The 26,087-nt window shown below is 39.7% G+C and overlaps 1 protein-coding gene across 3 annotated transcripts in view; it reads right to left on the bottom strand.

Moving 5' to 3' along the window:
• PRKG1 (protein kinase cGMP-dependent 1) overlaps nt 1–25,864 on the bottom strand; it is an 885,489-nt gene extending 859,625 nt beyond the window's left edge. For 2 of the 3 annotated variants that reach the window (XM_039547328.1, XM_039547329.1), the window contains exon 1: nt 25,307–25,864. In XM_039547328.1, the coding sequence (XP_039403262.1) occupies nt 25,307–25,572 (266 nt within the window). In that variant the 5' untranslated portion in view covers nt 25,573–25,864. The remainder of the gene's footprint in view (nt 1–25,306) is intronic. The other variant, XM_039547324.1, reaches the window with a different exon arrangement.
• Nucleotides 25,865–26,087: the final 223 nt, after the last annotated feature.

The raw sequence follows: 26,087 nt of genomic DNA, 5'->3' as shown, positions 1-26,087 counted from the left end.
GCTTTCTCACTCCCAGGTAGTTCTGACCTCCCTGTTTTTTCTGGTTAACTCTCCACTGTCTCAGTCTCTTCTCATTTATATGGCCCAAGTGCCTTCTTTTAAGCCTACATGGGAAGCAGCTGATGAATCACAGGTGAACTAGCCTCTTGCTTCTTAATGGGCCAGTGCCACCATGTGACGTCACTTAGTTCACACAGTCTTTGAGAAAATGGGCAGCAATAGCAAATGTAACCAAAGGCATAATCCTCAGACACAAGAACAATAAAATCCACACTCCTGTGCAATGACTGAATTCTACAATGGAAACTGCACAAAAAGAGAAACTCCAATAAAGGCTACAAGTCCAGAGTGAGATGTGCCGTACACGCCCAAGTCTGACTGAGATGGTGGCAGTTCATGGTGGCACTGCCCGGCAGGGACCTCCAGAAGCATTGCTGTGTTAAAAGGACATGGTGACTACCAGCTGATCCATTTATTTGCTGTTTGTTTCTCTTCTCGTCTGCCCTCCCCTTCTCTCTTAGCATGTAAGCCCTTTAGGACAAGGGTCTGTGCTTTTGTATTTGTACAACACCTAGCATAAGGAGGACACAGGATTTGTTCAGAAATAAATAATAAAAGAGTAACAACAGTATCAACTGTGCATCATGAATTCACAATGCTTCCTGAGCTTCCTATTGGCAGCAACTGTGCCTGTCCCACCGCTCCTTCAGAGGGGACAATATTCGTGTCGTCTGTGACTGTCCTGCTCTGCTGAATGGCCATGGAAGGTAACCGGTTCCATGGCTATCCCTTCTCCCCACCCTTCTCTATCCTTTTTGGGGTGGCTAGTGCCCTAGGGAGCTATTCCTGCAGTCAGGAAAGCACAGGGACTGCAAATGTACGAGACCCTTGCACAAAGAAAATACCCACCTAAACCTGCTTATTTAATTATTGAAATTCAATATAGCACCAGGCCACACCCTAGGTGCTGCACACAACTCAGATAAGACTGTACAGAGGCAGCAGTCAGGCCCCAGTGCAACAGTCTCTATAAAATATGAAGATTACCATGAAGACTAAGACCCCAGAACCAATCATCCCACATCCCTCATCAGCTCTATCTGCAAAAGCCTGGAAATTAAAAATTAACAGAGAAAAAGGGAACTAGGACCCTATCCCTGAAGGAAGTAGTTGATAAAGCCCATCGCAGTACTTCCCTGCTGCCCTTCACCAGCCATAAAGTACATGGGACCACCTCACAGTTCATAATAAAGCTTTCCCAGCACTGCCAGGACCTCAGCAAGTGACACCACCCACAATTTGAGCAAAGAACACGTAGCATTTGTCCCTTGCAGCTGTTGCTTTGCCATGACAGCAGAAGACAGCCTAGTTTTGACACCTTTTGCCAGCCCTCTATATGTAATATTTAACATGCAATCATTAAAACATAGACATATAAATGTCATGTTCTCTTCAGGAAACTATAGAAAATACCGGCAGTATATATAGACTTGCGAATTCATATGTACCAAATCATTTAATCAAAACAACTTATATTTTAAAGGGCAGGTATTACCATAACAGCTTGTGTTAAAAATGTATAAAAGCTCAAAGAAAAAAATAAAAATAAACATTTTAATGTTGTAGATTACTGTAGATCATTGATTAGCAAGGTTGCAACCTGCAGATTCCAAGGTAATAATTTCTAGTCCACACTAGAAGATTTTTTTTCCTGAGTCAGTGATTTCTGCAACAAAATTTACTCCTAAGCTTTTTTAATAGCACACTTGAGTGATTTGTTTGCTATCTAAATCACAGACACATTCTACAGTAGCTTAGGTTTTGGAATGGCCTTAATAAGGTAATGCATCAGGTGCACAAAGAAAGTGCTCTTCTTACAGCTGCTGACTGAGCATCTATGAGCATCCCAACAATCTAATAAGGCTGCTAAATGGTAAATCTTTGTTCAGAGTGTGAATATATTTGACACTTCTTCTGTTGCTTCCCCCATTATCTCAGTCTTGTGCGAGCTGAGCCTCAGCCAGCTAGCCGTTGTGCAAGCGCCAATCTCATTCAGTTACAAGGTTAATTGTTTCACTGCAGCAGTTGGGTGCAAGTGATGTAGATGTAGAGAGGATTCAAAGAACTAAAGATGCCTGAGCTCATGGCTTGTTACTAATCCCTACCAACCTTCCTATATAGATGCTGAAAAGGAAAGGTGAAGAGTTAAAACTTTCTGTACTTAGCATACACCGAAGAGCACTTCCCCCAAATTACCCACTGGGATCTCCTACAAAGAAAACAACACAGTGACTCAAGAGGGATTCTATTAGCTCTTGCTAAGAATCACAAATGTCCCAACACCTCATGGCCAGTGGTTTCAAAGTCAGGCACTAAAAGTCAGATGAGTACTTCATTCCCATCTATAGTTGCTAAGAGGAGATCATTGAACATACCCATAAATCCCATACCAAGTCCTGCACCCTAAGTTGCCAAGTTCAAGGATTTCTCAGGCCTCAGCTGCTGCTAGAATTATTCCCTCTCCCCTTTCTCAAGTGCCTTTCCAATAAAAGCAATACTAGATACAATTGTTAGCAGGATGTTCAAAGGCAAGATCAGTTAACATTACTTTATATTTGGTGAAAACCTTGGGAAAAAGCCTTTTGTTTTGTTAACTGTATAAATACAAAAGTCTATATAAAGAGAATTCCTACTGTTGGAATTCAGTTTAATTTTATTTTATGAAAGACTAAGAAGTGTACAGAGAACACTGGACCAAGTGCATAGGAAATCCACACCTCACAAGTGAGCCCTGCTGAGAGCTGGCTATTCCTTACTCTCAATTTAGGCACTCTAGAATGAAATTCCTTAATTGGAGAAGCTCACCTACTGATCTTGACAACTATTTATTCTTCCAAATATCACACTTCTAAGGAGTGTTCCCTTTTTATAATTATAACATACGTTTCTTGTTAGGAGATAAATGCCTTTTCTTTGCCTTGGCATTTATCTAAGATAAACATTGAGGCCAAGCTGAGACACTTATTTTTAAAGTGAGAGATATTTATCTCGTGTAGCAGCTATGCCAAATTACTTTATTTCGACTAGACCTGATGATTAAAGTAGAACAGACTGTTATGCATTTTGCTACACCAAAGACATTGTTCCACTATTAGAAAACTGTATTCTGGTCAATGCAAAGAATGGGCCTGTCAAAAAAAACAGAAACAAGCTTGTTTGTAAACAGCTATATTTTTATGCATAAGATGTGCTTTTTTGTATTATTTAAAAAAAATAGAAATAAGATTTCCAGACCTGTCAAAAGTTTCAAAATTAACTTGCATTTGAGGGGTTTTTTTAATTCAAATAATCAGTTTTAAAAATACAAAACTTATCAACTGAAATTACCATTTTCCTGCTAGCAAGCAGCAAGTAACAGAAATTAGAGTAGGATGTAACTTATACTGCATTCAAAACAATAGGAAAGCACTGGATTTTGAATGCCTGTTTTATGTGACTATGCATATTTTTAAATGTTTTTAGTTAGGTGTAATTTAGTTAATTTTATTGCCAGACAGTGTCCATGGATAAAAATAAACTACATTCCTCCCAAGAAAAATGGTGTATCCTCTATCTCTGTCCTTTCTCTCCATCTCAAACAGACAGACTAGTCCATTCACCCACACAGTCCTTTCTCCTAGAATGTCCTGACTTCACATGTAGGGGTGTGTGTGTGTGCCTTTGATGGCTGGCCCACAACAAATACGAATATTGCCATCTAAGGACAATCTCTTTTAATGCATGTTGTAGAGGCCTATCTGCCTAATTTTGGAGCTGATGTTTGAGTCCCTGCTCCACAGTGGGTTGTGTGATTTATCTAGTAATTTTGGGTTTGCTGCCTACCCTGCAGTCCAACCTAAGACACAGATAGGAAGCGGTTGATTCAAACAAAGAAGAGGTACAATATTTCCAACTCTGTCACTAACCTTTTATATGCCCTATATACAAGTCACTTCACCCTCTGTACCTCAGTTTCCCTGCTCACCCTTCTTCTGTCTTGTCTATTTAGATTGTAAGCTCTTTGAGGCAGAAGTTGTCACTGTGTGTTTGTACAGAGCCTGGCACAATGGGGACCCAATCTTGATTGGGCAGAACTACTGTAATACAAATAAGAGATAACCCTAAATATATAGAACACAATTTTCAAACTTATTTGCCCAAAGTGAGGAATACAAATCCATTAAAGATTTTAGCCATGGCTTATTGAGATATCCTTTGATTTGCTTAATGTACAATTGAATGTTGCATAATAACCTGCAAAACAAGATAGGACTGTAGAATAGCTGTTGAATGTAGTGCAGAAAATCTCCAGGTGCCAAAAGCAAACACTTATTGAGGAAGCTGACGTTCTAGCTGGATGGAATTCTTTTTTCTGTATAAAGAAATAGCTGAAAAAGAAAGCTATATAATTTTGCAGCACTACAGAAATATCAAGGGTGAAGGTGTTTATCTCACCCATTCCCTGGAGATTTATATAAGACTCATGCCCCCTTGTAAACCACTAAAGCAGCAATTGTTGATGCTAGTGGTGTCAGCTACCTAATCCTTTCAATCCATCTGTTTACGGATGACTCTCCTGAAGGTGAAACAGATTTTTAAAGCCACAGTAGCCTATGAAGTTGATATGCTAGTCTTCTCAATGCCTGCTTTCTTGTTCTGAACTAATTGCAATTAAGGCTTCTATAGTGGAATGTAGATAATATATCTTATTCACCTTGTCATCTTTCTTGCTATTTTGCAACTTTGGCAAAGCTGCATTTATTTACAGACAAGACATTGTGATCTAGTAACTCTTCAGAGGTCAAGTATATTTGAATAGTCTTGGAACAAAATAGGAAAGCAACAAGACATGGATAAGTAGGGGGAAATTTTCCTGGAAAACACCAGTAACTTGTCATAGAATTTAGCAACACCAAAGCTTTCCACGCTTCCCCCAGAACAGATAGAATCGTAGATTATTAGGGTTGGAAGGGACCTCAGGAGGTTATCTAGACCAAGCCCCTACTCAAAGCAGGACCAACCCCCAAATCTCCCCCTCAAGGATTGAACTCACAACCCTGGGTTTAGGAGGCCAATGCTCAAATCACTGAGTTATCCCTCCATGCAAGTGAAAAAAAGGAGACATTCATAGTTCAAGTTCCTGGGCTATATACTTGTGGTTAGTTCAAGGTATTTCAATTGCACTGAAAGACTTTGGGGGAAAATACCAAGCTTTCCTGCAGTTGGAAATGTCCTGGTAAGGAAAGGCACTCTACTGTCTGTATTAAATGAGTTGTGGCTAGGTAATCCTTAATTGCTCAATCTCCAGAGTAAAAAAATATCCAAGTACATATTTACTAGATGAAAGAAGTCTCTGTACACATGGATTGTGCTGAATGTTTGGGACAGTATAATGCAAAGTAGCATTTTCTTACTGTATTAAAATAAATTAATTCATGTTCACAATGAAAAGATCTGTTTCTTAGGCGGAAAATGATTCTGAAAATCCTTGGCCTTGGCTTCCTCCTCTTCTCTGTTGGTCTTTTCTAGCCACACAAGAGAATGAAGAAGGTACTGTCTGCCTGCAGTGAGACAGCAACCAATTCTGACTTTTATTCTTTATTACTTGTAATCACTTACAATCTATCCTTCTGTAGTTAATAAACTTGTTTATTGTTTTATCTAAACTTGTGTGCTTGAATTGAAGTGTTTGGGAAACTCTATTTGAGATAACAGGATTTGTGCATATAATTTTCTAATAAAATGACAGACTTTATGTGGAGCTTGTGCTGTCCAGGAGAGGGCTGGACAGTATAAGACACAAATTTCTGGGGGGAAATCTGGGACTGGGAATTGCTGGTGTGGGGCTGCAATGTAATTTAAAAGTGGTTGGCCATAGCACTCATATAATATAGCTGGGAGTCATATACATGCTGGAGGCTGTGTGAGCTGACGAGGAGTGGTTACGCACACAGCAAAGCAGTGTAAAAGGAATCCCAGGCTGGAGAATTGAGGGGACACAGCTGTTCAACTGTCCAGACTGTACCCTGGGTAATGTCACACTCCCTTTCTGCAGATTAAGCCCATTACTACTCATTTTCCAAGTCCACTAAAAGACAGACAATTGGTCACAGCCCATAAAATATTTAAGGACTATTATAAGTCCCCCTCAGTCTTTTGTTCTCAAGACTAAACATACCGAGTTTTAACCTTTCCTCATAGATCAGATTTTCTAACTCTTATCATTCTTGTTGCTCTCCACTGGACTCTCTCTAATTTGTCCACATCTTTCCTAATGTATAGTGGCCAGAATTGGACACAATACTCCAGCTAAGGCCTCCCAAGTGCCAAGTAGAGCAGGACAATTACCTCCCATATGACATTCCTGTTAATATACCCCAGAATATTACCCTCTCTTCTCAACTGCACCTCTCTACCCCCCAAATCCTTTTCAGAAGTACTACCACTTGCCAATTATTCCCCATTTTGTAGTTGTACCTTTGATTTTTCCTTCATAAGTGTAGTACTCTGCACTCGTCTTGATTGAATTTCATCTTGCTGAAACCAAACCAATTCTCTGTTTATCAAGGTCCTTCTGAATTCTTCTCCTGTTCTCCAAAATGCTAGCAACTGCTCCAAGCTTAATGTCATCTGCAAATTTTATAAGGGTACTCTCCACCCCATTATCGAAGTCATTAATGAACTTATTGAATAGTAGTGGATTCAGGACTGACATTTGTAGGACCCCACTGGATATTCTCTCCCAATATGACAATGAACCATTGACAACTATTCTTAGTACAGTCTTTCAATAAGTTGTGCATCCACCCTTATAGTAATTTAATCTAGATCACATTTCCCTAGTTTGCTTATGAGAATGTCATGAGGGACTATATCAAAAGCCTTCCTAAAAATAATACAAAAATCATACGTTATGTACAGGAAGACTCCCCAAGGAGGACAGAGGCAAGAAATGTTTCAAACATGCCTCAGGAATATGGACTGGAAATAACACGGCAAGAGTTTGACTATATAAAAAAGACTAGTTTGACTATCTAGAGGAGTTTCTTCCTGAAAGAGGGGGAGAAAACAGATTATTTGGAAGCTAAGAAAAAAGAGCTTATCAGCTGGCCATAAAATGGAAGGTGGTGGGGAGAAGAGAGAAAGGATGGGAAGGGAAAGGTATGGACCTGAGAGCAAATTCTCTGCTGGCATAACTCGATTGAAGTCAGAATTATGCTAGCAGAGAATTTGTTCAATAGATTTAAACATGTAAACTACCTTCCTTTAACCTCTTTAATAAGAATGTCTGCTTGATCCACTGAGGTTCTGTGCAGTCCTTGCACAGGAAAGAACAGAACGATGCTTTTCTTTGTCTGAGGCTTTTTTCTGCTTCCTTTCTTACTTAAATAAACAGTAACTATAATTTGTATTTGGCTGTCCATACTGAGGGACCAAGTGCTGATTGTCCATTCTGGAAGATAAGAAAAGTTCTCCTCTTGGATGATATAAAACAAACAGGTAGAATCCACTGACCAACACTGCCAAAGTCACAAAAAAAGAGGCTCAAGAGTGATGATAGTCTGAGACCTGAGAAATGAGAAAGCTGGGGTTCATGCTAGCATAGATGGAGACTCGGGATGTCAAGGCTACAGAGGTACAATGAAAAACTGTTTACATATTTTATGGAAACACTGTTTCTTGCTTCAGTTTGGTTCTTTCTTGTTGTTCTTGTAATAGTCATCCTTATCCCCAGATCAGAATCCAGACTTCACATATTCCACAAAAATGTATGGTCTTACATTGTTGAACTGTACCAACTAATACAATAACCAGCACATGCCTAGGTGTGCAGAAATAGACATACTCCTATGGAGGATAACAAATCCGTCTTCTAATTACAATACAACAGTTTTATATCATAAAATAAATTGAAAGTATATTCAGAATTTAGAAGCATCCATTTTTTCAAAGCATGCTAATAGCTTGATTCACTTTTCGGGTATACTTAAAAATCTTGTTTCTTTGTGCTAAAGATTTTCAGTAAGTATGCTATATTCTTCCCTGCACACATTTAAAAAAAAAAGAAAAAAAATTGAAAAATACTTTTACAGCAACCAGTATGTTTAGAAATCAACATTACATAATTTTTGAGTCTCCCTGGACTATTTCACAAAGCCAGTAATTCCAACACCACCTGTTACCTCCACCAAAGTGTAAATTCTGAAGATGAAAAATGTTCGCCTATTTCTAGACTTTGTAGCAGAATTCTAAACTAATGCCCCAATCCATCAATTCTCACACAGGCCAAACTCCAGGATCTGGCTTCATAGTTGCTAAAATGTCCCCATTTCTGTTATCTAATTCTGTACTATTTTCATTTCAGGGGATTCTTCAAAGCAATACAAAAATATCCATATTGGAAACCTTCCTTTAGGACACATTTAATAAGTGTAATTTCTTATGGGACCTGTCATTCTCACAGCCACTGATTGATTCCAATTACCATAATTGCACTTCTGCATTATAATTAGTCCTGTTCAATGGCATATGCTGTATATGTCGAACTTCTGCATGAATTCCAGGTCATTCAGAAAGCTTTGGAGAATCCACCTGGGATCTTTGAATATTACACACTCAATTTTTGTTTCTTCCAGTAATCAAGACAATGGATACATCATAGGATAAATAACACATGGTAGGAAGAGAACTAAATATTCATATTGTACCAATACTATGCAACGCACACTAAAAAAAGTTTTTAAAAAATCAGTTATGGACATGGGGCACATAAGCATATAGATGATAAAATAAAATAAGATGAGACAGGGGATGGATCACTTTATAATTGCCCTGTTCTGTTCATTCCCTTTGAAGCATCTGACACTGCCCACTGTCAAGACAGGATACTGGGCTAGATGGACCAGTCAGACCCAGTATGGTCGTTCTTATGTTCTTAAAACAAGAATTTGGTTGAGTCATATAATTATATTAAAGAAAAAAAACATACATTTTAAGTAGAAATGTATTGATTTCCCAATTAAAATGAAATGATCCTTGCAATAATATTTGATTATTGATTGATACAGCAGCTTCAGAATGGCAGCAAAAATAATAAAACTCTCACAGCACCTTCCAAAACAATTTGTAACTGTTATCAATTTTCTTTATGTGCAAAATCTAAGGGTGTTTTATTTTTACTGCATACTGTAAATTAAAAAACAAATGGATTTTTTAAATTGTCATTTTGGAGTTATTTTCTCTCAGCATACAAATTTTTAGCTTTGGGGTTAAACATTTCAATATTTGGGGAATTCTGTTTTCTATAAATTTGCATGGAGAGATAATCAAAATCAAATTCCTCAGTTTTACCTTCACGGTTCTACATATCTCCATCCCTGCCTCTCTCTTACTGCTAAAACTCTACGTTTTGCCACTTCTCTTTCCTTTCACGCACACTTTGCATCCTTCTTCCACAACCACTTCTGTGCCTTCTCATATAGATTTCCCAAATACAGCTGGAATGATCTCCTGGGTGTCATATTCCATATTACCTCCATCCTTGGCTCCAAATACCTCCTCAAACTCCACCTCTTTCAAATGCCTTGTCAAAGGAAACCCATACTCCCATGCCAAACTAACAACAATAAATAAACCTTTATTAAAAAAAATATGGAAATCAAGAAACCTGATAGCCTTATACTGTATACATATTAAAGCTGAATGAACTATTCATAATTTGTCTGAAGATTTTATTTAAAAAAAATCAGAACATATCATGGTATGTAACACTGTAATTCATTAATTGAATTTATTAAACAATTTAAAGCAACCTATTTTTATTTTAAAGATTGTGACTAGTTCATTCAGAGCATTCAATACTCTGTAAATTCAACATCTTACCTGCGCTGAGTTGTAACTGGTCAGCTAAGTCACATAGTATTGATTCTCTTGCAAGAATGCTGGTACAAATACTTCTATGTGCACATTCTGTGAAAATGTGCATTAGTATATATTGATAACCCAAGAAAGTGTTGCAAAAGTGGTGCAAGCATATACCAAGCCAATTCATTTAAAAATTGGAGCAAGTAGTCAGACTTTCTTTGTAGTATTAGCCCACCTTTAGTTAGGTGTTCTCTCTCATTTTGTGTCTTATCTATTCCAAATCATAATTTCCTTAGAGTAGGGACAATATCTTTTCATTATGGAGTGCAATGAACATCTGGCGCTGTATTAGTAAATACTGTTGATAATGCAGTTGTTTTAGCAAGTTAAAGAAGAAAAGCTCCAATCTGTATGTTCAAGTGATATGTTTTTGAACTTGCATTCTTTAATTACTTTGGTTTTCTAATTTTAAATGTTTAAATATATATAATATACTATATTTGTATTGGACATTTGGCATGACTTCTCGCTGAAGTCTTTCAGGCTTCCAGCCTTATGGAATGCCTCAGCAGATAGAACAGATATGCTACATCAACAATGAATTTAAAAAAAAAATCTGTCCTCCTTATATGTCCCTCAAATATCCTCCTTAAAAAATGGTGCTAAGGGACTTAAAATATATATATTTCCTATTCAAGTTCAAAGTTAGCTGCTGGAAGCAGCGCGGGCCGAGAGACGTCCTGGCTGCCACTTCCAGCAGCTCCCATTGGCCTGGAGCCGCGATCAGCCAAACCTGTGGACATGGCAGATAAACAAACCGGCCTGGCCCACCAGGGGCTTTCCCTACACAAGTGGCGTCCAAGTTTGGGAAACACTGCCTTAAGGTGATCTTTGTCTACACATAGCAAGCAGTGAGCATAGGGGTCACTGTTGGGGATCAAGACACCCCTCCCTCCCAGCAACATTTGAAACCTGGAGAATGGTGCAAACCCTCCAGTGCTGAGCACCACAAATTAGAATAAAAAATAACTCAACTAAGAACTACAATAAACTACAGGTACTAACTATTTATAGGGTAAGACTCAATGACAGAAGTGTGATGCAAAGAAAAACTGTAGAAGGCTCACACATGGGGAGTTCTGACTAAGGCCACTGGGAATAAGATGAACAAAGGGGGGTTGGGGTGGTGCCATCCTCATAAAGCCTCAAGAGGGGCCACAAGGGGGTTTGAGGCATGTTGTACCAACAAGTATTGCTGCATGAAAGAAGCCTGAGCAGAATACACATAGAAGAACCAAGGAGTTTGCTAGGACCTCTACATCTTTTCTTCATCATCCTTTTAAAAAGGTCTTGGCCAGTTCATCAGATTAGAGAAAAAAGTGTGTCCTTGAAATAACATACAAGCAACATTATTCCAAGGTTATAGGTAAACAAATTACAGGTTTCAGGGACCAGTGCTGTACACTGTTTCATACGTTTAATTTTGCTCTCAAATACACAATCACAACTCTTAATCATGCCAATGCACATTGTGCCTGTGTATCTGATGGCAGAAATGAGCCCACTGAATAACAACAAAGGAAACCACTAAAGAACAGTATCTAAAAATATATATATACACACACACAATTAGAATCAGGCAAATTGCGTCTCCCTGCACCAGAAAGGGCCAATGTACCCCAACGGGAATTGCTTTAATCTGTCAGGAGCTCTACAGTAATCCCATCAGGGCTCTATAGAAGTCCCCTCACTGAAGACTCTACTGAATCAACACACCTTACTGCTGCCACGCCCAGGCCCATTCCCAAATTACCACTGTCCAATTTTGCATTGGTCAAGTGTGATCACTCCTGGTAGCAGAGAGGTTGTCGAGGGTTAGCCATCACAATCACCCTCCTAACAGGTTTTTCACCATCAGGGATCCCCTCTAGGCCCTGCACCAGCAGAACTAAGATAATAGGTGGCTTGGAAATATAGATTAGATAGATGTTGGCACAGAAAGTATCAGAGGTACAAATAAATCTCAGGAATTCAAATTCTCTATTCTAGTACGCAGACCACTACACCATGTATCTCCCTCAATTGGATTTGGATTCAAGAGTCCAGTGAGCAGTGAATAGTGGAAACAGCAAACTCAGTGGAAGACAGTCTTAGAATACATCATAACTGTCATACCTACATATTGCGTAAGATTGGTCGTGGCCTGCCCATGGCTTGAAGCAGTGAATTCCACACTTCCCTCCACAACCCTGGTGTAGTATCCCTTCACAAAGCCTATTTGCTCAGATTATTCATGGGGGGAGGGGGTTTACCCCAAAATTGTGCTAATGAATCCTGCTGTTTACAAGCAATGATAACTGGTATGACACCATATTAGCTTCTTCTGCTAAAATGGACACTTTCGGATTTGAGTGAGAATTTTCTTTTCACTTTATTTCCTTATTGCTTTCACTAGTTATTCCTTTTCTACTGTCCACCTATTTTAATTACACTCATCTACAAATTGTTTAACACAACGGGAACAAATATGTTTAAAGAACTTCCATGAATGGAATATTAAAAAGCTAAATAATAAAATGTTGAAACAGTCCTTTTTCTTTTGCAGCAACGAGGCCAACATGCATTACAACATTCTCACAGAACCCGAGCTATGCAAGGTATTTTCCAAGAGCAGCATCTAACTCCAGGTGTGACTGAATGGGTATCTTGGGAGGGATTTGTTCCTAGGTCTGTAGGTTAGGCTGCAAAGAGGGCTTGTTTTGTTATTTTATCCCTTTGTATGTAATTTTCCTTTTCTACACTTTATCACTCTGAGGAATTTATTTGTATTCATATATATATATATATATTATACCATCTTTCAGATAATGTAGCCTAAAGAAAACTACATTGTGTGTGACTAAAAAAAAAAAAAAAAAAAAAGTCCCACTGTAGCGGAGTAGCTTACAATGCCATATATGTCTAAATCTATGCACTGCTCTTAAAAATACAACAGTAAGAGAGAGATTAACTTTTTTCCTTTCCAAACTCCACACTGAATTTCTATTATATCCAAGTGTTATTTTGAAAGGTAATATTCCCCACTTAAAGAACTTCCTTTTTTTTTCTTAATGAGATCAAAGATTTGAGAGACAGAAACAGTTTAAAATTATACAGGTGGTTCCAGGCAATGCTATGATAAAGTTGTATATAACACTTTTAGGTATTCATAACAAAACCAGGAAAATTTTCTCCAGGCTAAAATTGCATTATACTGTAATTTCTTAACTTCAGTGAAGTCTGTTTGACTGTGGGTTAGTCTCCCCAGGGAAGTAGTGAAAGTCCTATCACTTATCTAATTTAAAAGTGAGCAGAACAAAGCAAAGCATTCAGAATACACTATTGGGGACAACTCTGTATTGATAGGGGGACAGATAGGATGATCTTTTTTGTTTCTGAACCCAATCCTCCAAGTGTTACTCATCTGAGTAGCCCCACTAAGTGTTGTGTTGATAAGTGGGTCTTTTTGGGCCACACCAGGGATAAGATGTTAATAAAACCCTTGTTCACTGTTATAACATTAAGCAGTTAAGTGTGGTCCAGAGTTTTGCGTCGAGCTATTGCTGGCTTATTCCCATTGGAACAAGCCTGATTAAATATCTTTTTAGCCTTTTACTAAAGTCACAGAAAATAGAAAACAGTTAAAACATTAAGACTTTCATTTTAATTATATCCATTATTCCTTTTTTCTTTAGCTGTATAGTCTTGCACAGGGAAAGCCCGTTTGATAACATTGTAAATGGAGATAAAATAGTATTAACTGTTTTTTGTTGTTGAAAGGAGAAAACATTACTTTAGATAGTTTAACTATTGTTCAAGGTCAATTCTGTTTCCTTCAATGGAAAAAAAAAGACACAAACAAAAGGGGAGAGAAAAGAATAGCAAAGATAGGAAATGCAACTTCTATCTCTACTGCTGACTCTCACTTGCCATCTCACTTCTGGAGAAACAGACCCAGTACACAGTCTGATCAGCCACTCCAAGACTTAATAAAAGGCTGACAGGTGCTGGCAGAAGTAAAGGCTTTGCTTAGCTTTCCCTTTCTGGTCACAGGGCCACAGCAGCACTGCAAAGGTGGCGTTGTCTCTGCTGGCTATGCCAGACAGAGGCAGAAAGAGCAAGGTAGGAAGGAAGATGGGGAAGAGCAGAGTGACACATGAGGCAGAGGGTGACAGCAAGAACTTCAGGCTCACATCTCAGGTGTTGTTCAGGATTTAGCTGAAGCTGCTGATGTCATCCGATTTCCTCTCGATGGCCTGGTCTGGTTAACTGCCTTTCATCATCAAGAAAACAAACCAGTTCATGGTGGCTCTCAGGAGAAGATGGGGTTAGCAGACATAATAGTGAAGCTCACTCCTTGCATCCCACTATTCTTGTCAGTGCTCTGCACATAAAAGAATATCCAACCTCATCCCATTAAAATCAACCACACCACATTTCAGTGATTTTAAACTATAAGCTCTCCCTCTCTTTTATGGGATCTTTCAGCTTGTGGTTATGCCAACCCCTGATTGTACCTGGAGTTCTTTTTACTTAAGTGATCCAGTTAGTTACTAGATACTTGTCTGCAACTCTTGCTTACTTTTCTAAACACTTGTGAAACAAGCTGAGCTGGACTTTTGTTGTTACCCTGGACAACTTAAAGCCCAGACCTCTGCACAATAGAATTCAACAAGACAACTTGAATGAGAAAGGATTAGTCAGGAAAGATAGATTTTTCAGGATCAGGCTTAGATTCAGCCATTCTTTCCAGAATATTCATATATATTTTTAAATTACAGTAGAATTCCTGTAACAGATTATCTTCTCTCAAGGCCTACAAAATGCTAGGGCTCTAATGAAATAATAAAAGTAGTTGCTTCACGTACATGTCAGCTGCTTTTCAAAGGTGAGGACACTCATCACCTAGCAAGACCATGATCTCTGCATTAGCAAAAGGGACTCTTTTTTGCAGGAAGTGAGTCAAAAGTAGAGTTATGCTTCTGTATTTATTACTGAAATAAAACTGCAAATGAGTGATTTAACATTTAGATGTAGGAGCTGCATGCACACAGCAGTTAGTTTGCATCAAAAATTTTAGAAGGGCTTTTTAGCATGCTGTGTTACTTTCTATGAAATGATCTATGGAATAAAGGCTCCTTAAAATATATTGACATAATAAAGCCTAATGATTCTAATGAAGCCATTGTGATCTTTTGTGTTAATCAGCCATGGACTAAGTATTTAAGTATGCCATGTCACAACACACTGAAGCCAGATGGTATCATATCAGTAATCTGTGGGATGACTAACATGGAGATTTTCTTTTTAATCTATACCTTTAAAACAATTATACTCTTCCTGAATATGTTGTGGTGGCTAACCTAGACAGACAAAGAAGATATTCTTTGGTTATCTATGTTGTTGACTATTAACCACCTGTAACTGTTTCCTGCATATTGTAGTTACCTTGGAGCATGATGAGGGTTGGCCTATTGTGACACATCCCAAAGCACCTTGGACAGAGTCTCAGACACAAAGATCATAAAATATTTAAAGCCTTTACAACCTCAAAAGATGCTGCAGTATTTATATTGAAAATGGAGTTCCATATACATTTATAGTAATCTTTACACAATTCTGATTTTAATAAAGATTTAAAGCCAAATGGAAATAGCAAAGACACCAACAAATCATTCAAGACAGTTAAATAACTTTAACATGACCAAAAAAAAAAATCAAGAAAATACTGGTTTAGGGCAGCCACTCCATCTCTATCAGCAAGTGATCCAGAGTCCAAGAAATATTATGCATAACACAGTGAAAGTCTTAGATCTGAATTCCCTTCCTTTCATTAAAGATTTAAGCTTAGCGTAATTCAAGTTTTGCTTTATATATGTATTAATACACAGTACTAAGTCTCCATCAAGGGTATAAACACACAAGCCATGGCACCAAAATAATTACTTTATTTCCAGCCTCTTGGCTGTTCTCGTGAGTAGATACACAGGTAGACCTGAATTACATAGGTTTCACACAAGAAGGCTGAATGCTATTTTCCAATGGTTCAGTGAATTAGACATGACCTCATATTAACTCATCCTCTACTGTGGTACCTCAGCTATGGGGAATAGGTTCTTTCTACCTTAACAGAAGATGCAAAAAAAAAAAAAATCATAGGACTAGATGCTGATGCAAATACATAAGGAAGTAAAAAATGTCTTTAAGAAGGCTACTGAGGCCTTAGATCCAGGCACATAGGAATAAGTGATGCTATTCACCTGCTTACTCCTTATCAGAGCAAGTGGGATGGAGAGGCGTAGGGAATGGACAAAATCTTGCCTACATCCCCACTCCCTGCCTATAGTATCCAAGCCAGCATGAGCAGTCGTAATTTATGGCTAGTAATAAAGGCCAGTGGGTCACTAGCTTCTGGAAGCAAGAGGAATTTGACTCAGTGGTGTGTTTCTCTGAGTCACAATATTTCCTGGGACTACCCCTAGAATGTTGCAATCTGTGCACCACCACTGCATGCTCAGGGCTGTACCTAAAGTCAGATTCTAGACCTTAAATGATATTTATTTGATTAAATATTGCAAGAAAAATTATTAGACACTTGTTTATTCCAAATGTTATTGATATGGAGTTATGGGGAATTCATCAACAATGATCCCTGAGATCACGTTTGAAGAGCCAAATCCTAGCATTATACTGGACGCATCACACAGGAGTATGTTGAAATCTAGCAGCATTGAAAAGAGATAAGTTGTACATTGTTCTCTTTACACATTCTTTTCCTATAGTTTGACATATTAGACAATGTCAAAGACATCAAAATTAAGACTTGATATGGTTTATTGATTCTGGAAAGCTGAACTATGTCTGCTTGTCAGGAAAACAAGTAATTGCACAAAAAATAAAAATGGAATTTTTGACTGAAACCAAAACACACCCCAAAACTGTGTGTTAAACATTAAGTCTCACTGCCATCTTGTGGCAAACACTATAACTCTTCTTTCTGAACTTAAAAGCAAAAACACCTTTGAATGGTTTGGTATAAAAACTCTTTACACCAAAATGGCAATGGACAGATCATTTCCATTTTGCTACTTTGTTGTGGGAACAGTAAAATAAGGGTTTATGAAAATCACAAGAAGCACCTATCTGCATCTTTAGGCACCAAAACACGATTAAATTTTGGCAGTGCTTTGTACATGAGAAATGCTCAGTGCCCAATAATTTTGGTTAACAACCAGCAATACTATACTATCTCTCTCAGACATTACTGACATGCCCATAGTACCTAGTTACTAGATATTTCTTCTGTAGCTTAGTAACAGCTATATAATTTAGGGGATTTTTTTTCCATTTTAGGTTCAGATAAACAGCAAATAGACGACAGATCTTTTTAGACTTCATCTAGTAGTTTGTATCTAGATACGTAAGTATTTAAACACACCCATGGTATGTGAATATTAAAACAAATCACAAATATAGAAGATTACATGCTATTACTGTTGGAGTGGTGTTAATGATTTTTAACTACCACACCAGTTTTTCCCTCAGTCGACAAAATGCTAGGTATATTTCAAACTCAAAAGGCAGCATGACCCCTTCCTCAAAAGTTTTCTGTGAGATTTATAAACAAGCACATTTATTTCTTCAACATAATTACATACAACCCTTCCAAAATTAGAAAGAATTGCAGTTTTTAGAAGACTACACACACACAGAAAGCTATCTGCCATCACGGATAGGATGACTATCTGTAAAGTTTGCAAGGCTTTAGTTTATACCATAATATTCACAAATCTATAGAAGCATACACAAGAATGTTTTTCTTTTCTCATTATAACTAAATTATATTATTCAATAAAGATATTAGTTTGGAGCAATATAGTTTAAGAGTCTTTTCAGGATGTTTGCATATAACACTAATTCTGTTATGTGAAGACAAATTACTCCTCAATAGTGACCTTAAAAAAAAAACAAAAAAAATAATCAGCCATTTTCTTATAGGTGCAAATCTTTAATGCACAATATGATTAAGGCAAAAAAGAAAAGTACTTGCATATGAAAAAGGGAAAATATTCATGTATTTCTATTTTAATACAGATTTCTTCAGAGCATAGTGAATCTTTAAAATGCTGACCCGTTAAATTATGAATGAAATAGAACAAAATATTAAAATAATATTAACGTTCTACCAAATACATTTCATATCTACAATCTACTCTGGTTTATGCTCTCAGTAAGATAATTGTTTTTCAAAATTTCTATCATGTTTATTTCATGTTGTTTAATAGGAGGATTTCAGATTCATTTGTATATATTACAATAATATTTGCTATAAAAATATACAGTAATTAATTATCAATGTTCTTTTGGGAAGCAAAGGGATTTAAAGTTCACTGGCCTCTATAGGAAGGCTCCCATTGACATCAGTGGATCAGGCCCGAATGGGTTAAATTAAGAACAACTCAAAACTTAAAGGATAGACTGATGTCAACACTGGTCTAAATTAGGGTTGTCAAGCAATTAAAAAAATTAAATCGGGATTAATCACATGATTAATCACACTGTTAAACAATAATAGAATACCATTTATTTGAATATTTTGGGATGTTTTCTACATTTTCAAATATATCTATTTCAATTACAACACAGAATATGAAGTGTACAGTGCTCATTTTACATTTATTTTTAGTACAAGTATTTACACTGTAGAAAAACAAAAGAAATAGCATTTTTCAATTCACATAATACAAGTACTGTAGTGCAATCTGTTTATCATGAAAGTGGAATTTACAAATGTAGACTTATGTACAAAAAACCTGCATTCAAAAATCAAAATGTAAAACTTTAGCGCCTACAAGTCCACTCAGTCCTATTTCTCGTTCAGCCAATTGCTTAGACAAGCAAGTTTGTTTACATTTCCAGACAATAATGATGCCTGCTTCCTATTCACAGTCACCTGAAAGTGAAAACAGGTATTCACATGGCACTGTTGCAGCCAGTGTCGCAAGATATTTACGTGCCATATGTGCTAAAGATTCATATGTACCTTAACTTTTCAACCACCATTCCAGAGGATACGTGTTCATGCTTATGATTGGTTCTGCTCAATAACAATCCAAAGCAGTGCAGACCTACGCATGTTCACTTTCAGTATCTGAGTCAGATGCCACCAGCAGAAGGTTGATTTTCTTTTTTGGTAATTCGGGCTCTGTTGTTTCTGCATCGGAGGGTAGCTGTTTTAAGACTTCTGAAAGCATGCTCCATACCTCATCCCTCTCAGATTTTGGAAAGCACTATAAATTCTTAAACCTCGGGTCTAGGGCCAACGAGGGGGTGGTGGGAAAGCCGGTACAAATTACTGGAGCCCAGCAATCCAGAAGGGGGCCTGGGGCCCAGCTTTGTCGGCCCTGTTTAGCCGGTCCGCCCTTGCTGGGTGCCCTGAAAAAAAAATTTTCACCAGGGCCCAAACCCGCTCTCAGCGGCCCTGCTTGAGTCAAGTGCTGTAGCTAGCTTTAGAAATCTCACATTGGGATCTTCTTTGCATTTTGTGAAATCTGCAGTGAAAGCGTTCTTAAAATGACATGTGCTGGGTCATCATCCAAGTTTGCTATAACATGAAATATATGGCAGAATGTGGGTGAAACAGAGCAGGGGACATACAATTCTCCCCCAAAGAGTTCAGCCACAAATTTAATTAACATGTTATGTTTTTAATGAGTGTCATCAGCATGGAAGCATGTCCTCTGGAATGGTGGCCAGCTACAAAAGTGCCATGCAAATGCCTGTTCTCACATTCTGGTGACATTGTAAATAAGAAGAGAGCAGCATTATCTCCTGTAAATGTAAAGAAGTAGGACTGAGTGGACTTGCAGGCACTGAAGTTTTACACTGTTTTGTTTTTGAGTGCAGTTAAGTAACAAAAAAAAATCTACATTTGTAAATTGCACTTTCACAACAAAGATTACACTACAGTACCTGTATGAGGCAAATTGAAAAATATTTTTACAGTGTAAATATTTGAAATAAAAATAATATACATTTTTTTCAATTACAACACAGAATACAATATATATCAAAATGTAGAAAAACCACCAAAATATTTAATAAATTTCAATTGGTATTCTATTGTTTAACAGTGTGGTTAAAACTGTGATTAATCGTGATTAATTTTTTTAATCACGATTAATTTTTTTGAGTTAATCCTGTGAGTTAACTGCAATTAATCAACAGCCCCAGTCTAAATATTTTATTGGTTTCTATTATATGGAAGTTGTCTCCAGATTTAAAAATGAGCCTCAGCCTGTACTCTCCAAATCAATTTCAGCTCTATATGTATGTATGTATATCCTGGAGTCCCAAGGTGATTAATTAAGATACAGAGAATCCTGGAGATACCTAGAGAAAAATGGTACCACATCTACCTGGGACTCTAACTTTTAACCCTAGTAAAATATTGGAACAAAAATGCATTCAGTTATTAAACATTTAGGAACATAATTACTAAGTATCATGGGTTTATAAGCATAATTCCACATAAACAAGATCTCATTTTTGGTAAACTGCAGGGTTTAGGCTTAATGGACAAACAAAATTCAGTAGTCAGAGTCTTGCAATGTAACTAGACTTCAGCAAAACATTTTAATACACTGTATATTTGAAAGATTGGATTTGATATAACCCATGCCTTCTGAAAAGCCATGGACAAAAATATTGTTAGGAATGATACACTAAGTTGCAATGTATTAATTTGGGAGTAAATGAAGGAGAAGGAGGTTGGTCAGTAAATGCTGCAAGGATCATTACTGAGCCCAGTTTTGTTTAACTTCATTAATTATATGGGACAAGAACCTTAAACAAACTCTCAGATACTAAATTGAAAAGTGTTGTAACCACCAGTAAGGACACAGTAAGGGCATAGGAACTGTACAGTTATTAACAATGGAAAAATTCTGCAGAATATATTACAAAGTTAGAAATATGTTCAAGAAATGTATGTCTGATCCTGTGAGATATTAAGCACCTGCAACTCCTACAGAACACAGAAGCATCTCTCAGGAACAAGACCAAAATGAGATTAACTCTGGAAACGTATCAACAAATACATGTGATAAAAACAGTCTGAAAACACAGATAATTAATTTGAGGGAGACATTTGGAAAGTAGAAATGCTGAAAGAGACCAGGGGTAATAAAGGATGTGAACTTGGAGAATGATGCAACAATAAAAAGTAATTGAGATTTTTGGAATGCACATTCAGAGGCATCATTGAACATCTCTCCCCTATGGCCTAGAAGAATGCACCTAGAAGCTGTATCCCTTTCTGAGCACCTCAGTGGCAGAAAGATGTAGACAAACTGCAGAGAATTTTAAGAGGAGAAACAAAAATTGTTAAGGATGTGAAAGTATTAACTCATTAACTGGCATTTTGCTGGTGGAAGAGAAAGAAGTTTCCCACTGCAGTACTGCCTAAAGGCCTCAATCAGATTGGGCCCAATTGTGCTACGCACTGTGTAAACACAACAAATGACAGTCCCTGTCCCAAATTGCTCACAGTCTAAAAGACAAAAAAGTAAAAGATGTATAGAACAAAAATCGGGGAGGGTGGGGCAGAAGAGACAAAGCAACAAATATAATAGGATGTGTGACCCCTAGCCAGTCCCTTGTAGTGATCACAGCTTGTCACCTCTCTGGCTGTTATCAGGTTGTAGTTTTCATATGTATTAGTAGACCAGAGAGGAGAAAGTTACAGTAATTAAGGTATGAGATGATCAGAGCTTGGACAAGAGTTTTGGCAACATGGGGAGACAGCAGAAGTTGAATCTTGGAATTACCTGGAGTATTATGCAGGAAGAAGTGACAAGATTTCAATATGGTCTGGATGGTCAAAGGAGAAGGCCAAGTCAAAGATGACAGGTCTGAGCCACAGGGAGAATGGTGTTGTTCACCATTACAGGGAAAAGCACAGGGGAGGAGAGGGATATAGGGGGGAAAAATCAGGAGCTTGGTTTTGGCCATGTTAAGTTATATATTTTATAACAGTGTGTCCAATACAGAGCAGTTTTCTGAAGTGACAACCAAAATAGCCTATGATCCAAGCTGATTTCTTTATGGATAATTTGGCCAAATTACAAAAAATTCGGGTCTCCGATTTTTGCAGCTCACATATTGCAGATGCCAGGCTATAGCTTCTGTTGAAGAAAACATTTAGTTTCAGAAACAGCGCTTGTGAAAGTGCGATGAGTTTGTTTTAATTTGAAGAAAAGGGTCCATTTCCAATGCCGGTCTTAGTTTTTTATATTTAATTGTTTTAATGAACAACTGTCTCATCCACGGAATATCAGGTCAGGGGCAATTCATGTATAGATTCAGATAATGCTGTACATTTCAGTAGTCTGTTTGATCGATACTATGAATTTCAAAGTGTCCAGTCCTTATTCAATCAGTAGGATTTTTGTATTTTCTCAATAATGTCATTATTTGCTTGACATATGCTAAGAGCCCAGATCTCTTTCTCCCTGATGACATATGCATTTTGCAAAGATTATTTATGGAGGTCTTAATTTTATACACTCCACTAATGCAAGTAAATCTGGATAATGTATCACAAGGAATTTGAGAGGTGATTATAATTTGTAGTTAGAGAAGTTTGTTTGAATTTTGTAGCAATAAATATTTCAAAATCTATTTTTCTATGATTGTGTTTAAATATTATGAACACAATTTCAGTAATGATAATATTCACATACATCATTTTTATTGTGCAACGTTCAGGTTCCAAATGGGAACAAAATATTCATAGTACATTTATTCTGCAATTGATGAGAAATCTCCAAATGGTCCAGCAATTAAAAAGAAGACCTTAAAGAGGATACTATAACTTTCACAGCTGTCACTGGGCACATTGCTTGAGGCTATGTTATTGTAGGCTCAGTCATTCTATAAAACTCTCTCTTTCAGCTCCAATAAACCTATCAAGATTACTTCAACTTTTAGCAAGGGAACCCAGAACAGAACCAACATTTAAAAAGTAAAGCGGTTAAAGTGGAATGTCAGAAATTTGAAGGGCACACCCTTATTTCTGAATAAAATATTGGATCTGAATGAGCCAATCAGCCATACTTTTCTGACAAAGAAAAAAAGGTATTGTTTGATATTGCTATTAACCACATACTGCTCCTTTAAATTCTCTGTTGCACCCCCCCCACCCCCAATTCCAATCACTGCTATGTTCATATATTATACTTGTCATAACTCTTTACACTACAGAGAGACAGCCTGCTGAAAATAAACTTTATGGGTTCCATTCTAAAGCATGGGCCCAAATACTGAGTGGAAAAAAGTTTACCCTCTGTCCTAGTGTAAACCAGAAAGAGGAGGAAGTGGGGACATACTTGCAAAGTATATTGCAAGAAAAATATGTGCTTTGACACATCTAATAGAATGAATAATCTGTCTGCAGCTAGAGGATCCCTCCACATAGGAGCTTTTCTTGACTTTGGACACAGCAGGAGGGGGCTGGTGGCTGGCACTTCCATACCAGATCTCTTTTTAAAGGCTTTTCCAGTGGGAATGTCACACACTTGACAATTATCACTTGGAATGCCATATTGCAAGCCCAAATGAATTTTAATTGGAGACCCACAGTGCCCTCTTTCAAGCCCTGGTGGAACCCCCTCCAGCCTGAAAAGCATGACTGTCAGACTGAGAGGAATTTAAAAATAAACCCAGTCGTCAGGTAGCAATTAAAAAGCCGTGGTGAAATGTAGCAAAGGAACCATTGAATGGGGGAGGGGGGGAATCAGGCTTACACCCAAATCAATCTTAGGGGAACTGAGTTTCTTAAAGAGGCAGACGGGCAGAAGTCTGGATCTGCTAGAAAGGAAGGGAGTAAGTCCCCCAAAGCAGCTGGGAAATAGTCAAGGGAATCACATCACACACACACAGGCAGCAGTTGACGCTGTGACGAAGCCAACTTTTAATCACACCCTTCTGGCTCTTTCAGCTGGGCTGTGCCTGTAGCCCAGGCGCACAGACGTTTCTCACACAGGCCCACTGGGGAACTGGGCTGCTCTCACGCGAACAATTCGCCACTGTTCCCAGGCCACCGCCGCGCGAGCTGCGCTCCGCTCGGGCAGGCGGGGAGCGCGGCACGCAGACGGGGAAGGAGACCCGATCCTCTAGGGCAGCCGGGGCCTTATCGCGCCTCTCCCGCGGGGTGACTCGGCCCCTGCGGCTGTAGGCGGGGGAGGCTCAGAGCTTCCAGCCCCGGACGGAGGAGAGGAGCGGACATTGCTGCCAGCCTGGCCGGGCCCCGGAGCATTGCGATGGCCCCACTTCGCCAGCACCCTCCGGGGCCCACAGCAGAGGCGGCCCCCGGGCGGGCTCTGGGGAGTGACCCCTGATGCAGCCGAGGCGCCCAGCCAAGCAACTTGTCACGAGCCTATTGCTTGACACCCCCCCCCCCGGCGGTTCCCGGCAGCGTGACCGCACCGCTGCTCCCCCACCCGCTCCCCCCGGGACAGCGCTGGGGTTAATGGGATATTCAATATCCTGCCGTGTGCATTGCGCGCTCTGCACTTCCCGCGCCTAAAAGCCCCTAATGCGCTCTGCACTTCCTCTGCCCGCTGCCACAGGGGCTTTCAAGCTGGAGCCGATCGATGGGGCTTCTCCGGTGTCCGGGAGTCTTGCAGCAGCAGCCGCCAGGCAGGAGGGGGCCGGGAGCCGGGTTTTGCCTCTTAGCCGCTCCCTCCCCCTCCGCTTTCGACTATCACTGTCTCCAGTCCTGACCCCTCCCCCCCCCAGCCCCAGCCCCAGCCCAGCCCCAGCCCCAGCCGCCGCGCACACCCGACCCCTCCCCCATTTGGTTGAGGGAGCAAGTTGTGGGGCCCGTCCAGCAGAGCTCGGGCAGCGGGGCCAAGGGTGGCTACTGAGCATGCGCACAGCGCTCCGGCCGGCTCAACAACAGCCGGGGCGCACACGCTGATGGGGAGCGGGCTGTAACCCTGCCCCGCCCGGGGCGGCCCGGAGCAGGAAGGCGGGGGAGGGGCAGAGAAGGCTGCTCGCCCGAGCCTGGGAGGGTTGGAGTCAGCCCATGATTTACACAGGAGCCCAAAGGGAAACTTTGTGGGGCTTCCCTGCTCCGGCTGCCCCGCTCGGGGGTCTGCCCCTTCCCCGGCCTGGCAGCAGCACGGGACGGGCAGACACAGCTACCATTTGCCCCCTGGTCCCCTTAAGCGGAGCTGCGCGGAGACAGGATCTGTGCCCACCCCTCCCGCAACCATCCCCCGGGGGCTGCAGGCGTCTATCGCGAGGCTGACGGCACCTAGGGCAGAGGGGGTCTGCCCAGGTCCCCAGCGGCTGCTCCTACCTTTCCGATTTGGTGAATTTCCTAAATGCCTGTCTGAGGTCGTGGAAAGACCTGTAGGTCTGGGGTTCCGCGGAGATGCCCTGTGCCCGGGTGGTGCGGGGTCCGATATGGGTGGTAGGTACTGGCAGCACTGACTGGCATTTGTGCAGTTTTCTTTTCAGTTCCTGGATCTCCTCTTCCTTCTCTGACAATCGCTTCTCCAACTCTTTAATTCTCTCTTCCTTCAGCTGCAAAATCTTGGCAAAATCCCCTTCCAGCTCGCTCATTTTCCAACCTTTGCTAACTTTGTTAGCCCGCAGCAGCAGCAGCAGGGAAGGCGAGCGCTGAGTGAATGAAGCTTCTAAATAAGTGAGCAGGGAGATCTGCTGCCACTAATGGGTGGTGAACAGCTTTCTTCGATCCACTTACTGCTGAATGGGCTGTAAACGGAGGCAGAGAAATCTGAAATCAGTGGAGAGGAGATGCTGAGTGCTAATCCGAACCCTCTGCTGGGAATAGGTGATTATCTTTCATTGAGAAACCAATTAGAGCTGTCCTTCCTCCCTTGATATCCGCCAGATTCACTCTAGGAGAGGGGGGGGACAGCACACACAGTACACTGAGCTCCTAAACTGCGTTTGATCAGAACGGCAGCTCTCCCTCCATCATACAATAATCACTGTCCGACACTAAGTGGTACAAAAGAAGTGGGTGGGGGGCTTTGTGCCACTCTGCAAGACTTGATCCTTGAAATAGCAACAATTACCATGTGATCTAGAGGGTGACGCAGCTCCCTGTAACT

Source organism: Mauremys reevesii, linkage group 7 (genome assembly GCF_016161935.1).
Source record: "Mauremys reevesii isolate NIE-2019 linkage group 7, ASM1616193v1, whole genome shotgun sequence".
NCBI lineage: Eukaryota > Metazoa > Chordata > Testudines > Geoemydidae > Mauremys > Mauremys reevesii.
This window is presented reverse-complemented; position numbering and strand designations above follow the sequence as displayed.